This window comes from Carettochelys insculpta, chromosome 5 (genome assembly GCF_033958435.1).
Source record: "Carettochelys insculpta isolate YL-2023 chromosome 5, ASM3395843v1, whole genome shotgun sequence".
Taxonomy (NCBI): domain Eukaryota; kingdom Metazoa; phylum Chordata; order Testudines; family Carettochelyidae; genus Carettochelys; species Carettochelys insculpta.
The window spans coordinates 109420584-109434550 of record NC_134141.1 but is presented as its reverse complement, the minus strand read 5'-3'; the positions used below and the strand labels follow the sequence as shown (position 1 = coordinate 109434550).

Genomic DNA, 13967 nt, shown 5'->3' with positions numbered 1-13967 from the left:
CTGAGAATGTCAAAATTCTCAGAGTGGAATGTACTTGTGTCACTGAAGTGCATTAACAAAAGGTACCCATTAGGGTGGATGCACAACAGATTTGCTGCAGGTAAGACTGAAAATAGTTTCCAGCAGAAGTGTAAGAGTTAGCAATGATCCAGACTTACCATATGTTTGTCCATTAATACAGCATTTTTTGAATGTCATGATATTCTGTGTAAGTGTTCCTGTCTTATCTGAGAAGATGTAATGGATTTGTCCAAGCTGCTCATTCAGAGTGGTTGTTCGGGCCTTAGCAGCTGTATCCTTCTCAGGGTAGTACATTTGCAGATCCCAGTTTATAAAATAGCTTTGGCCCAAACGAATCACTTCAACACTAATTGAGTAAAACACAATAGCAAGACCTTACTGTTAACAGCATTCATTCATTCAATTTGTTCTAGTTCAATGGCATCATATACCTCTATTGAGTTCTGAAGGAATTTTGAAGGACACCAGTAGAGTAGTAACCCATATTATTTAATGTATTAATATTTAGAAATTAGACAAAATGAGTTAATATTTTTATTTCGAAACACACACACAGAGTATAGCCTATTCAAAAAACTTAAAAGTGCACAGCTAAGTTTAACAATACAATAGAAGTCAGAAAAGAGATCCCGAATGGTGCCTGTGAAAGTTGATCCCATCTTAGAACCACTGTAGGAAAACTATATTCAAAAGTGAAATTTAAAGTAGACAACATCTAGGGCATTAACTGAAGCCAAAACTCAAAAGTATTGCTCTGTAAAAAATGAAGTGTGAACCAGTTTTGTCTCTTAAAAAGTCTAAACCTAGAATATATGAAAGAATTCAATACAAGGTCTAATCATATATGCAGCTTCTTCCATATGATTTCTCAATAGGCCTTTACAGAACTAGTTACACTCTCTCTCTCTCTCCCCCTCCCCCCCACTTCAGGATCTGGCCTATTACTATACATTCTTTGAGGATTGGAGAAGAGAATTGCTCATGTTTAAAATTTACCGCCACACAGTCTTAATTCATTAAAGAGAGGCCAGGTGTTATAAGCATTAACTTTGCATCTTTCCATCAAGATTTTTATGCCTTAGTTGCATACCGTAAGGCTCACCCTCCTTTGAAAATACCAGTAAGAGGAAAAAGAACAGAACACATCTTCCTTTTGGGAACAGAGGGTCTGGAGGAAACTTCATCTAATGATAATGCAGCTAATTTACTCCATACCCACCACAATTCCAACTTTAAAAACAAAAGTGATTTAGTTACCTCACATAGAGAGAAATGGGAACCATGGTGTTAAGAACAATGATGTAGCCCCAAAAATTAAGGAAGCCACGGTATGGAGGGCTGTAGTCTTCACCATCATAGAGATACCAAGAAGTATTGCCAATCTGCTGCTCCCAGTAAGTGTGTCCAATAGCAAGGCCAGCTGACACGAGGATCAGCAGAATAAAGATCTAGAATGTAAGTGTCAAGATTGCTCTTTTTAAGTCAATGGCCTAATATGCCCGGTTGTTTTCCTAAGCTTGACCTCTGTGAAACTTCTCATGAGACATAATAGTAGTTATTCAATAAAAGGAAAAAGTTATTCAACTAAGTCAACCTTTTCCCTTGAAAGTTCCGTTTAAAAAAAAAAAAAAATCATGTTAGTCTCTAGATTAAACAAACAACAAGCAGGCCTGTAGCACCTTAAAGACTGCCAGATGCTGAGAAGAGGAGCCCTGAGACTCAGCCTGGACCCAGGCAAGCCATGGTCCAGATTCAGACTGCAAGCTGGGGTTCCCTTTTGCTGTCCTAAATGGTATGAGCTAGGACAACCAAATTTAGTAAGCAGCTTCCAGGGTTGTGAGTTCAAGCCTTGAGGAGGCCATTTAGTTTTTTAAAAAACTATTGCCCCAGATCCCTGGTCAGGAATGGTGCTTGATCCTGCCAACAGGGCAGCAAACTGGACTCAATGACCTCCTGAGGTCCCTTCCAGTTCTATGAGATGTGTATCTTCCTCTTATCATAGGTTAAAGCAAGGTCTGGGTTTGGTTGTGAGAGCAGGGACAATCATACTCACAAATGACCATATGAGGGCAGCAAGTGCCCCATTGATCAGTCAGTGGCTGGCAGCACAGCCCTATGTCCTTCCCAAGCCCAGCTAGCCCTGGGGAGAAGCCAGTGGGTGGGGTGCACGGCCACACCTCCCTGTCCTATGCCAGACCTGAGCTCAGGAAATACCAGGTAAGTCTTACAATAATAGAACAAGGTTGGGAAAAAATTGTATCAGTTACCGTGTAAACCATGTAGTTCATCAGAGAGTCAATTTTAGTCCTTTTAAATCTAGTTTTTCCACTGTTTTTCATAATTTTTGTGTCTGCTCCTAAAAAACCAACAAATTAATAAAAATAATCAAAGTGTGAATATTTCCTTAAGTTTCCATGTAAGTTTGCAGACTCGGGGTTTAATTCTGCCATGTACCAAGTGCTGTCGAGTCATGACTCACACAAGAATCAGCAGGAACTGAAGATTCTGCACCTTTGAAGGTGAGGACTTCAGGGATCAGTCATTCATGCAAGAGCTTCAATTGAAATTAATGGAAATTCCTGTGCTAGATAGTTATGGGATGCAGCTTTTACCTTTTACAGAATGGCCTTGTTGTACCCAATTCTTATACTTTTGTTTATTATAAAATACCTGCAAATATGACCACTCCATGGCAAAAGTCTGTATTCCGGATTTTACAGCCACGCAACAAGATTTTATCAGCATCCAATGGATAACGCATGCCTCTCCAGATTAATGTTCCTGTAAATTTATCTAGTCGATTATTGGGTTCTTCGCATTCAATAATACCTAATAAAACATTTAAAATTAAAAATGTAAATATTCAATACCAATTAAAATGTTCTGAAATACTGTAAAGGAATTTACCTTAGTCCTTTTACAAGAGCAGGACTGGATTCTTTTACAAAAAGTACAGTACTGAAAAGCAGAAGTTTTGAATGAAATGTTTGTTTGCACAGATACTCCATGCTACTTTGCTGAAAGTCTTGAATATGGTGAACCCATTTGAATTTTGATTCAAATTCATCCACAGACTACAAATATGGAGCATACAGCAGAAGTGTTTTCTTGCTACAGTTGCATATTATATGCCGCCCTCTGTTACGCAGGCTTTCAGCCAATATCTTTCTTACTTTCCAAAGAGCGAAGGTGGCCTATGTGAGAGAAGAATGTTGCTTTGCCTCCTACTGGATCACTTACATGCCAGACTATGTCTATTATTCAATTTTTTTTTTGAGACATTACCACTTAATGACCTGACAAGAAAAAAAAATTTATTGTCATGTTGATAGCACTCCTGGGGTAAAGACATGCTTCCACATTTGAACCTTCTGGCCTTTTTCCTGGCTTACAAGCTACGTGAACAATGCTGATATCTATTATGGGGATTTTTTTTTTTTTTAAAACCTTTTGACCAAAAGTTTTTAATAAGACATAGTAGCTTGTTATGGAGACAAGGTATGTGAGCCAATATGTTTTATAGGAGCAACTTATGTGAAAAAAACAAATGAGCAGATCTACAATTAAAACACTGCATCAGTGTAGCAGACACCGTAGCGCTTTGATGAAGACTATGTCAACAGGAGAAGACTAAGTCACCAGTTGTTAGGTTGGTAAAACTATATAGCTCAGGGGTGTCAATTTTCCCACACCCAAGTGACATAGTTTTACTGTACTATTGTGAGGCTGTAGTGTAAACCAGGCAAAGCTTTTCCCCACACAGAGCTCTGGGAAAGGTACTCCCAGTGCCACAACATCTCTCTTCCCTCTAACCCCATGCCAGCCAGGGACCACATCAGTGAGGAGTGTGTGTTTGTTTTTGTTTTTTAGAACATGTCTTTTAGCATAAATAATAAACACCTATTGCAAGGTGGCCCCTGAACAGGTTGGCATATTGGGGAGATGTCCTTGTACCTATGGCTGTTCCTATGACTTAAACATAGGGTGAGTTGATGAATGTAAAATTTGTGTTGTTAGAATGAAATAAAACAATTTGGCAACATGTTAAAAAGGGGGGGGGGGAAATCTCTTTTTAATCTTCTGTATTCAAAGATGTTAGTGGACCACTCTAGTTGAATGGTTCCTTGCAACATGTGCTAACTACTTATACTAAATAATATTACTCCACCTTTCATTTTAATTTGACATTGGCAGTATCTTTCCCAGACCGCAAGAAGAGCTCTGCATAGCTTGCAAGCTTGTCTCTCTCACCAACAGAAGGTGGCTCAAAAATAATATTGACTCACCCACGGTCTCACTAATAACTTGGGACCAACATGGCTGCAACTGCAATGCATATATTTTAGCTTGTCTATTTTGTGACCTTTGTTACTTTTACTCCTATTGAGTAAGTTAGTTTAGTCACTTTGTGTCACATGGTATTTCAGTTACATCAAAAAATGAAGTTCTGGTTGTCTTGAAATTTTGGCTTCTGATAGGTTTATGAACACACAAAAACCTGTTTCTCCAAACATAAGTGAACAAAACACATTAGCGACTGAGTACCGAGATCTGAACTTCAACTAAATAGTGAGAATTTTTAGCATTTTTAACCATATGTACTGTAAATCTATTTGAAACTTTTTCCTTCAAAGTAAACAAAAGCACAGGATTGCTAGAAAATATAAAGAAACACAGTTCTACCTCAGGTCTCAACAAAAGGGAATGTGAACTTTAAAAAATAAAATATTTTGTGTTTGGACAGTACAAATTATGTTTCATTTCAAGAGGAAGAGAAACTACTCTAAAGGACTCAAATATAAAACATTTACTTTTCACAGAAAACTTAGGAATGTAAATGTTAGTGAAGATTTTCCTTCCTCTCCACTCTTCAACATGCCAAAGAACGTCCATGACACGTCTTTCAGACTGTGCTGCTGATCAAAATACAATTTTCAGTCAACCAAGTTATTTGTACTGCATACCGGCAAAAACATGGGCCCACATTTACTATTACCAACAGCCCAGTCTGAGCTCTATGTTTTGTGTAAGTTATTCAAGCTACATTTGAACAAGCAATGAGAATAAGCTGTTTGCACAAACCATCAAATTCTGCCATTGCACCTTCTTCTTGGAGATATTTATCTGTTATATCAGGTGACATTTTGAACTTTAAGTTAGTTTCACTAGAAGAAAAAAAAGTATGTTACTAAAACCTGAAAAAGGATGAAAATTTGAAGTCTCTCTCTCATGCACACCCGCAGCTATTATCTGTGAATGCCCACTTCGAACAAAATGGTAAAATAGCACAATTACAAATGTTACAATAATGCATTTCAAATTCCCACCAACTGCACAAGGAATTCCAACAAGCAAGCTTGCTCATTTTTCTCCATAATTGATATACAGATTTCCTTATATTCACTGTAAATAAGGAAATGTGAGCCAAGAATCTCTCAATGCCAACTGGCAAAGGGGTGCACAAGGATTACGGTACTCTCCAGAGTCTGCTATATTCTTTCTAGTTCACCAAAGAATGTCACTCAAGGTCTTAAAGCAAAGCCAGTGCTGATCAGCATTGTGAAATGTAAGGAATCCATACATATACTGGGAATATACTCCTAATATCCGTACCAAGGTTCTGGTCATCAGAGATGAAAACTAGTTTTTTGTGTTTTTTTTTTTTTTTTTTTTTTTTTTAAAAAAAAAAAAAAAAAATCAGCCAGCAAATGTTTACCTGCAGGTTTACAAATGAATTGAGAATTGTCTCATTCACAAAGGGTCTCCATGATCACTTTGAATGGAGTGTGAGGGGAGCATTGTGAGGGTTCTCTTCAACAGGAAAAGAAAAGCAGCTGGTGGGAGGAAAACTTATCTGGAGGTTAGTGGAGCAGACAGCCACAGAGGGTCCTGGGGCAGGGTGTGAGGGGGCCCAGATCTTCACACACACCCTCCCTCCCCACCATCAAAAGAGGTGGGACCAGGAGCAGCTGGCCCTCAGGTAGCATGGTGCACCCGATGTGTTGTTCGGTGCTCTACTGACAATCTAAAGGGCCTAGGTTTCTGGCCACTGCCATAGCAGCATCAACAGCCAGGAGCCATGGGCTCCTCTGAATTGCTGGACCCTGGAGCAATTGTCTCCCACCAGTGGGCTGCTGGAGGTGTACATCAAGGGCTTGCTTGAGTATACTGGGGGGGAAGAGGGGAGTTGCCTGGGCACTCTTCACTGAGGAAGTGAAAGAACAGTGATTTTGCTTCATGAAAAAGAGGCTTCAGCCAGGTGTAGCTGAAAACACTTATTTGGGAAGTTTGATTGAGAAGGTTCTTTGGGCAAGAGAATTAAATTATTAGTTAATTTCAGTCTCTAAAAACACATTAAGATTGTTATATACCTCTGTTTCCAGTATTATTATTTACTATCAATCAGGGGGAAGAAAGCAACTTAAAATTTCTTTCAAGTACTGTTGTATCATACTCCACACCCAGGTGTAATATGACAGAGAAAGCAGCCTCAGGGCAAGAGGTTGGCCTGATCCACAGCAGGCACAGCCAAAACTGCCTGATGATAAAAGCATATAATGGTGGCATGCCTCACAACCTACGTACCCCGGGGAGAGCAACAAAGTAAAAATAACTGAAGTTACATGGACTAGTAGAAAAATAAACCCGAAGTCGGAAAGCTTTGGCAAGATCTTCAACACTTATTTACACTTCTCAGTGGAACAATGTAAAAGACAGAACAAACACCTGGAGTTCAAACCAGCAGAGTTTCATGTGATGTAATATTCAGTTCAGCCACAAAACACTGGGATGTGCCTGGTTGCTTGGTGATTTCTCACCTCAGAAGCACTGTCAGCATGAAGTGTAATGTTGCATCTGTGCACAAATACTTCACGTTTTAATGTTAGGGCTCTTGATTAAGCACAATTAACTCATACAACTGACAAAAATTAAATGGATTAATTCTACTGTTAAATATTTGAATACCAACTTATATATGCACTGTGAAAAGGATAACCAAAAGAAACAGTATTTTTCAATTCACCTCATGCAAGTACTGAGAAACGATCTCTTTGTCGTAAAGGTGTAGCTTACGAATGTAGATTTTTTGGTTAAAATAACTGCACTCAAAAATAAAATATAGAACTTTATAGCCTGCGTGGTCTATTCAGTCCTACTTCTTATTCTGCCAATAGCTAAGATAAATGTGCACGTTTACGTATATGGGAGACCCTTCTGCCTGCCTTTGCGTGGTGCTTTTGTCGTCAGCATTGCGAGGCATTTACTGCCAAATGTGCCAAGCATTCATATGCCTCTTTCTGCTTTGGTCACCATTCCAGAGGACAAGCTAAATTTGTGACTGAACTCCCTGACAGTTTTAGGTCATCTCCTCCATTTTACCTGCAGCCTGCCATATGTTATAGCCAGTGTGACAGACAGATTTCACCAGGCCCTGGGCAAGGTGAGAGAGGCATCTCTGGGCTCCTGAAAGCGGGTGGGGTCCCATGCAGAAGGGGCAGGGTTTGAGGGCTAGCCTCCCCCAGCCAGCCCTCCAGCATGGCCTGACACATGCCACCTGGGATTCCAGTGCCAAACTAAGGGATCCTGGAGCTCTGCCTGCTGCTACTGCTGCTGCAGTGGCAGTGGCAGTGGCAGCGGCAGCCAGGTACCCTGTGCCCTTTTAAATCATTGTGCCATGGGGTAGCTATCCCCTTCTCCCTCTCATCTGCAAGCCTGGTTATTGCAATCTCAGGTAACATCCCAGCGCACATTTGTTTTAAGAACACTTTCACGGCAGATTTGACAAAACACAAAGAAGATACCAATATGGGATTTCTGAAGAGAGCTACAGAACTTGATTAAGGTTTGAAAATCTCAAGTGCCTGCCGAAAAGTCAAAGAAGGACAAATGGCGAAGAATGCCCTCAGGAGTTTTAAAAGAGCAACACTGAGGCAGAAACTACAGAAGCCAAACCACAAAAACTACTGGCGACTTCTGATTCAGCTGATGACTAAGAACATTCATTAGTCTGCACTGATTTGGATCGATATCAAGCAGAACCCCTTAGCATAGATGCAGCTCCTCTGGAAGGGTGGTTTAAAAAGGAAGGGACATATGAATCCTTAGCACATCTGGCATGCAAATATCTTGAAATGCCATCTACAATAGTGCTGTGTGAATGGCTGTTCTCCCTTTCAGACAACATTGTTAACAACAAGCAGGAAGCATAACCTGCAAATTGTAACCAAACTGTTTGTCTGAGAGACTGGTTGAACAAGAAGTAGGAATGAGTGGACTTGAAAGTAATAAAATGTTAGTCTTTTTTTAACTGCATGGTTAGTTACCATTAATTTTAATGGCTTGACAGCCCTCCTTCATATTACAATATAAAGTTCAGAAAAAAATTGGTTTTATTCTAACCTTGTCTTAACTGTATTTTATTGCCAAAGAAAAAAGTGGAAAGGTATTGTTTTAAATAAAGCTTTCTATGTATTGTTTCTTCTACCTCATGAATTCTATAAGAGTTCAAAAGATTATCTTTAGACTCATATTAAAGCAGTAAACAATTTGTAAACTTCCATTTTTAGAGGTTCCCTCCATGTCTATTTTCCCAGCACACTTCACAAGACCAGTGCAGCTGTAATTTGCTGTGGTATTTTGCCTATGGCTGCTCAGCTTTTAACTGTGGTTGGGGAGGGTGATAGGAAGGGAGGGGATAGAACACGATGCCAAATACTAACGTTAGTGGGATGGATATAACTGCTCAGTGCCACTGCTTTCCGGATGCAGTAGATAAGCTTGAGAAAGCTATTGTAAATGAAGTAAGACCTCAAATTAAATAACCAGACTCTCTATAGAAGCTGAGAGAGTTTTCATACAATAGCGAATAAATATGTAGTTGTTGAAATCAACAGCAGCTGGGTGGCTAAATCACTGCCAGATGAAAATTTACCCTATATATCACTGGAGAGCCATATTATACAGATTCCAGGTGAACTGGACTTCATAAAAGCCATTCATTTTCAAGAGTGGGTACAAATTACAGTATTCATAAAAACAGTAATAACAAAATTACCATAAATTAGTTACTTTCAATTTGCCTGGTTTAATCACCAAGGCTGTTTCTACACATGCCACTTGTTCCGAAAGCGCCATGCTATTGAACAGCCCGAAAAATGCTAATGAGGCGCAGAATTTTCAGGAAGATGGGGCTTCCGGAGGGAGATCCCTGGAGGCCACGCTTCTACACAGCTGTTCTGGAGTGCGGAAGAGCTTCTTCCGGACTCTGAATCATGAGACTGTATGCTAATGAGGTGCTGGAAGTTTACATCCTTGCCACATTAGCATTTTCTGGGCTGTTCATTAGCATGCTGCTTTTGGAACAAGTGGCATGTGTAGTAACAGCCCAAGGTATATAAAGAATTTCAAAATGACATGCAAGAAATCCCATAAAAAGAGCCTTACCCATCTAGTTCAGCCGTCTCTACGTAACAAAGGCTATTGGGTTCTGAGCTGGACAGCAGCAGAATGTCAGCCTAGTTAAAACAGTACAATGAATAAATGGAAGCCAAACAGCACTGTACCAGAGACAAACGTCCTACAAAATAAGGATTTTATATTTTTTAAATGGGGTTGTTTGCTTACGGGCACAAAGGCATTTTTCTTCAGACGAATGACATCTCCAACTTGAATATCTTTCCATTTTGCAGTTTTGAACCTAGGTATCAAATATTTTAAAAGATTAGAGCTATTCATTTTAGCGACAATTTATCTATCATCTTGAATTATATGACATCTTCCATAGCAGACTTCCACAGTGTCAAAGTAGAAGAGCCTTATATCTCAGGAGAGAAAGATTCCTTACACAAAACAGTTCTGGTGACTGAAATTCTTAACTGCAATGCACCAGACTTTATCCTTCCACACACATGGATATGTCTGCCTCCTTCACCAAAATTCACACTTGACACAGTGCTAGGGTTTTTGTTGTTTTTTACTTGACTGTTCTTTTAAACCACAAGGAATTGGATGTAGGCGATTAACTTTAATTGTTAATAGGAGTTACACATCCAAGTGGATAAACGGTGCAGGACTGAAATTTAAATGAACGATATAATCTACAATTTAAGTTCTGCAGGAGTAATCAGTAACTAGTGAAAACATTACTTTCAAAGTTTAAGCAAAAGCTTTACAACACCTTCCATCCCTGATAACGTCACATGTCCGGTTATTAATCTCATTATCCATTCTATGGCGAGCCTGAAGGGGACAGGAAAAAGGAGTATGTTTACTTTTACACATTTAAGTAACTGGTCGTCAATTTTAACATTAAGAAAATGTTTCTTACGATGTCATCCACTAGGTCTTTGACTGCAGTTACACCAAGCACCAACAGTAAAGGCACTAGGGTTGTATACCAGGATAAAGTTGTTATCTGAGGAACTGTCTGTGAATGTAAACAAAAATCAGGGAACAACTGAGTGTGAGTCACACTAGCAGCAAATGAGACCAACAGATCATCAAGCCTGACCTCCTGTACACCACCACCTGAACAGTCAAAATTCGATTGAAGTATTACAGCCCACATGAACTACACTAATAAGTGCGGCAGTCAAGAAGTAGGAGGTACTAAATGTGCACCTTTGCCTGTGGTCTCCGAAATGGCAGGGACATGATGAAGTGAGCCAGGTCATCTTGGCAAATGACCTGCACCCCCCCAACCCCCACACTGCATAAGAAAAGCGCCCAAAGGCACTGTCGACCTGGGAAAAATTCCTCCCTCATTCTACATATGGGGATCAGTTTGACACCAGCCACGTGAGCAAGAGCTAGCCAGCCAAGCACCTGAGAGAGAGAGAATGCTTGGCCACCTCAGAGCCATGGCCCACCCAGTGTTCTATTTCCAGCTTCAAACAATGGAGACCAAAAAGCCCTTGATCATACCTCCCAACTTTGTCTCAGCAAACTTAATTAAGACACCACTATTTCTTGCGCCAAGGTCAGCCTATCCTAGGTCTGGATGGTACCTCAGGAGGTTATTGAGTTCAGCCCCTTGCCCAAAGCAGGATCAATCTTAAATAAACCATCCCAGCCAGAACTTTATCAAGCCAGGACTTAAAAACCTCTAGGGATGGAGATTTCACCACCCTCCCTTTTATCCTCACTGAGGAAACCATGAGACAAGTTAGGGTGGTTCAACGAGGAGAAGTGTAGAGTCCCGCACCTGGGGCGGAAGAATCCCAAGCACTGTTATAGGCTGGGGACTGACAGGCTAAGCAGCAGTACAGTGAAAAGGGACCCGGGGTTATGGTGGATGGAAGGTTGGATATTGAGTAAACAGTGTGCCCTTGTAGCCAAGAAAACTAACATACTACGGTGTAATTGGAGGAGAATTTCGAGCAGATCTAGAGAAGTGGCTGTTCCCCTCTATTCGGCACCAGTGAGGCCACATCTGGAATACTGTGTCCAGTTTTGGGCCCCCCAGTATAAAAAGGATGTGGATGTGGATTTACTGGAGCAGGTTCAGTGTAGGGCAACAAAAATGATTAAGGGGCTGGAGCACAAGACCTATGAAGACAGGCTGATTGATTTGGGCTTGTTTAGTTTACAGAAGACGACTTAGGGGTGAGTTAATAGCAGCCTTCAATTCCTGAAGGGGAGCTCTAAAGAGGAGGGGGGAGAAACTGTTCTCAGTGGTGTCAGATGGCAGAATAAGCAGCAATGGTCTGAAGTTACAGAATGAGAGGAGTAGGTTGGATATTAGGAAAAACTACTTCACCAGGAGGGTGGTAAAGCATTGGAATGTGTTGTCTAGAGAAGTGGTAGATTCTCCATTCCTCAAGGTTTTTGAGTCCCGGCTTGACAAGGTCCTGGCTGGGATGACTTAGTTGGGGTTGATCCTGCTTGAAGCAGGGGGCTGGACTAGATGACCTCCTGATGTCCCTTCCAGCCCTATGATTCTAAACAAAATTTCTCTGACTCCAGACATAGAGCGCACATATGTAAGCCCTCAGTGGACTACAATAGGGCCCATGGCTCAAAGAAAGCACATCAATCACCCAATACCCTGATCTGAGCACATGAAGTTCTTCAAAAGGTATATTCTTCAGTCAGCCAGCTAACTTAGGTTAAAACAGCAGTGAAAGTATGTCAACTCAGCTTGCGCCAGCCATGAGATATAAAGATTTATGGTATCCTGGGACTGAGTATTGGCTTTTAACTCAGGTTAACTATGTTGTCATTATATCACCACTATTTTAACCTCAGTTACCACCACAAATTAAAAATACACTTCTAGGGTGTTTTTTTTGGAAGTGAAGACATAATCTATGAGTTCCAGTCTTGGACTAAGACCACATTGCGCTAAGCGCTGTACAAACACAAAACAAAAAAGATGGTTCCAGTAATATCCAGCTGCACTATTGAATATCTGAACTTTTATCATCATCTTTAGCACAATTATCTGTATTATGGAATTAGATTTTACCTGCAAAATAAGAAGAACCAGGAAGTAGAAGTTGGCCACTCGTTTAAACTGTTCTAACAAATTCAATGGTAAAAAAGTAATTGGATTGTACTTGTAGGTCTTAATTGCATTCCCCTGTTGAGGAAAAAAAAGTCATTCTAAATAGCAATATACTAACGGATACTTCTTCAGTCCAATTTGCATTTTATGTAATATGCTGTACTTCATGAATTCCTCTCTGCAAATGGCTGTGTAAGTTAAGTTTATTATGCACACCAGTTAACAAGGGTCGTTGCCTTGGTCAGGTTAACCAAGATGACTGTTAAAGAGTAACAGAGAGGTAGCTGTGATAGCCTGTTCTAACCAAAACAAAACAGAAGAAATGCAGCACTTTGAAGACTAACAAAGTGATTTATTCGGTGATGAGCTTTCGTGGGACAGTAACATTTCATTAGATCAATAGCATTTCCGGTACAGATTGACAAAATGACAGTTGGCTTTAACGTTCTTTTCTAAGCTGCCTTCTGTTATTTTGGCCTTCAACTAGCTGTGCCTAAAAAGATCGTTTGGAGTAGCGTGTAAATTAAGAACGTACATAGGATGCTGAGTTTTCACCTTACAGCAACTCCTTCCAACTGAGCCCAGGCAATTGAAGTCATTCCTATCTGCTGGCTGTTCTATGGTCTAATTACAGTCCTAAAAGAAGTCCAGAAATGGACTAGAACTAAATATATAACCTGCAATTCTAAACTATTTGGTCTCTTTCTGTTACTACTAGAACAATGGATATCATTATTGGCAGTCTTAACAGAGACCAGATGTGCCTGTGAAAAATGCATAAGCTATCCTAGTAAAAGCAATTTTTATACTGCAATACCTACACCGACAAAGCTCTCAGAATGTTAATGCAACAAAATTATGCTTTTGCCAATATAGCTTATTCCAGTTCTAATCCTCACCCTCCAGATTATTATAAAAGAAAGTTTTGATTAACACTTAAAATATTTTATCATGAATTAACAAATGTTCCACATACAAGAAAGCTATTTCAGTCCTAATATGTATAAAACAATTCTGCCCATTATAACAGCATCTCGGGCTTTTACTAGCACAGGTATAATCAGGCCAGGAATTGCATCTCTTCAAAACACGATCAATGTAGCTGTGTTGGCAAAAATTTATAGCTTAGACATGGCCAGAGAAGCTATCGATGAATGGAAATGGACACTTAACTGCTTGCTCACCCATAAAGGATGTCTCTTCTGAGTGGCACTGAGTTACATAGGTATTGTTCCCCCTCCTACTTTGGGTGATGTTTCAAGAACAGGGAACTGTAGTTACTACAAACCCAGAACTTTTAACAGATACTCATCTTTAACTTGAAATTTAGCCAAAATGCATAATCAGACTCTGCAATGTTATGATCAGAAAAGTGATCATGAAGAATGGTATCTTCACCTCTGCTTCTCTGTTGTATTCAACTTACACTTGACTGCTTTTC

General features: G+C 40.0%; 1 protein-coding gene across 2 annotated transcripts in view; it reads right to left on the bottom strand.

Moving 5' to 3' along the window:
- ATP8B1 (ATPase phospholipid transporting 8B1) overlaps positions 1-13967 on the bottom strand; it is an 88053-nt gene that overhangs the window by 25709 nt on the left and 48377 nt on the right. For both annotated transcript variants that reach the window (XM_074995743.1, XM_074995744.1), the window contains exons 4-13: positions 12488-12601; positions 10349-10447; positions 10199-10260; positions 9646-9718; positions 9466-9536; positions 5104-5186; positions 2692-2850; positions 2289-2377; positions 1279-1469; positions 159-367 (exon numbers count right to left, since the gene is read on the bottom strand). In XM_074995743.1, the coding sequence (XP_074851844.1) occupies positions 159-367; positions 1279-1469; positions 2289-2377; positions 2692-2850; positions 5104-5186; positions 9466-9536; positions 9646-9718; positions 10199-10260; positions 10349-10447; positions 12488-12601 (1150 nt within the window). The remainder of the gene's footprint in view (positions 1-158; positions 368-1278; positions 1470-2288; positions 2378-2691; positions 2851-5103; positions 5187-9465; positions 9537-9645; positions 9719-10198; positions 10261-10348; positions 10448-12487; positions 12602-13967) is intronic.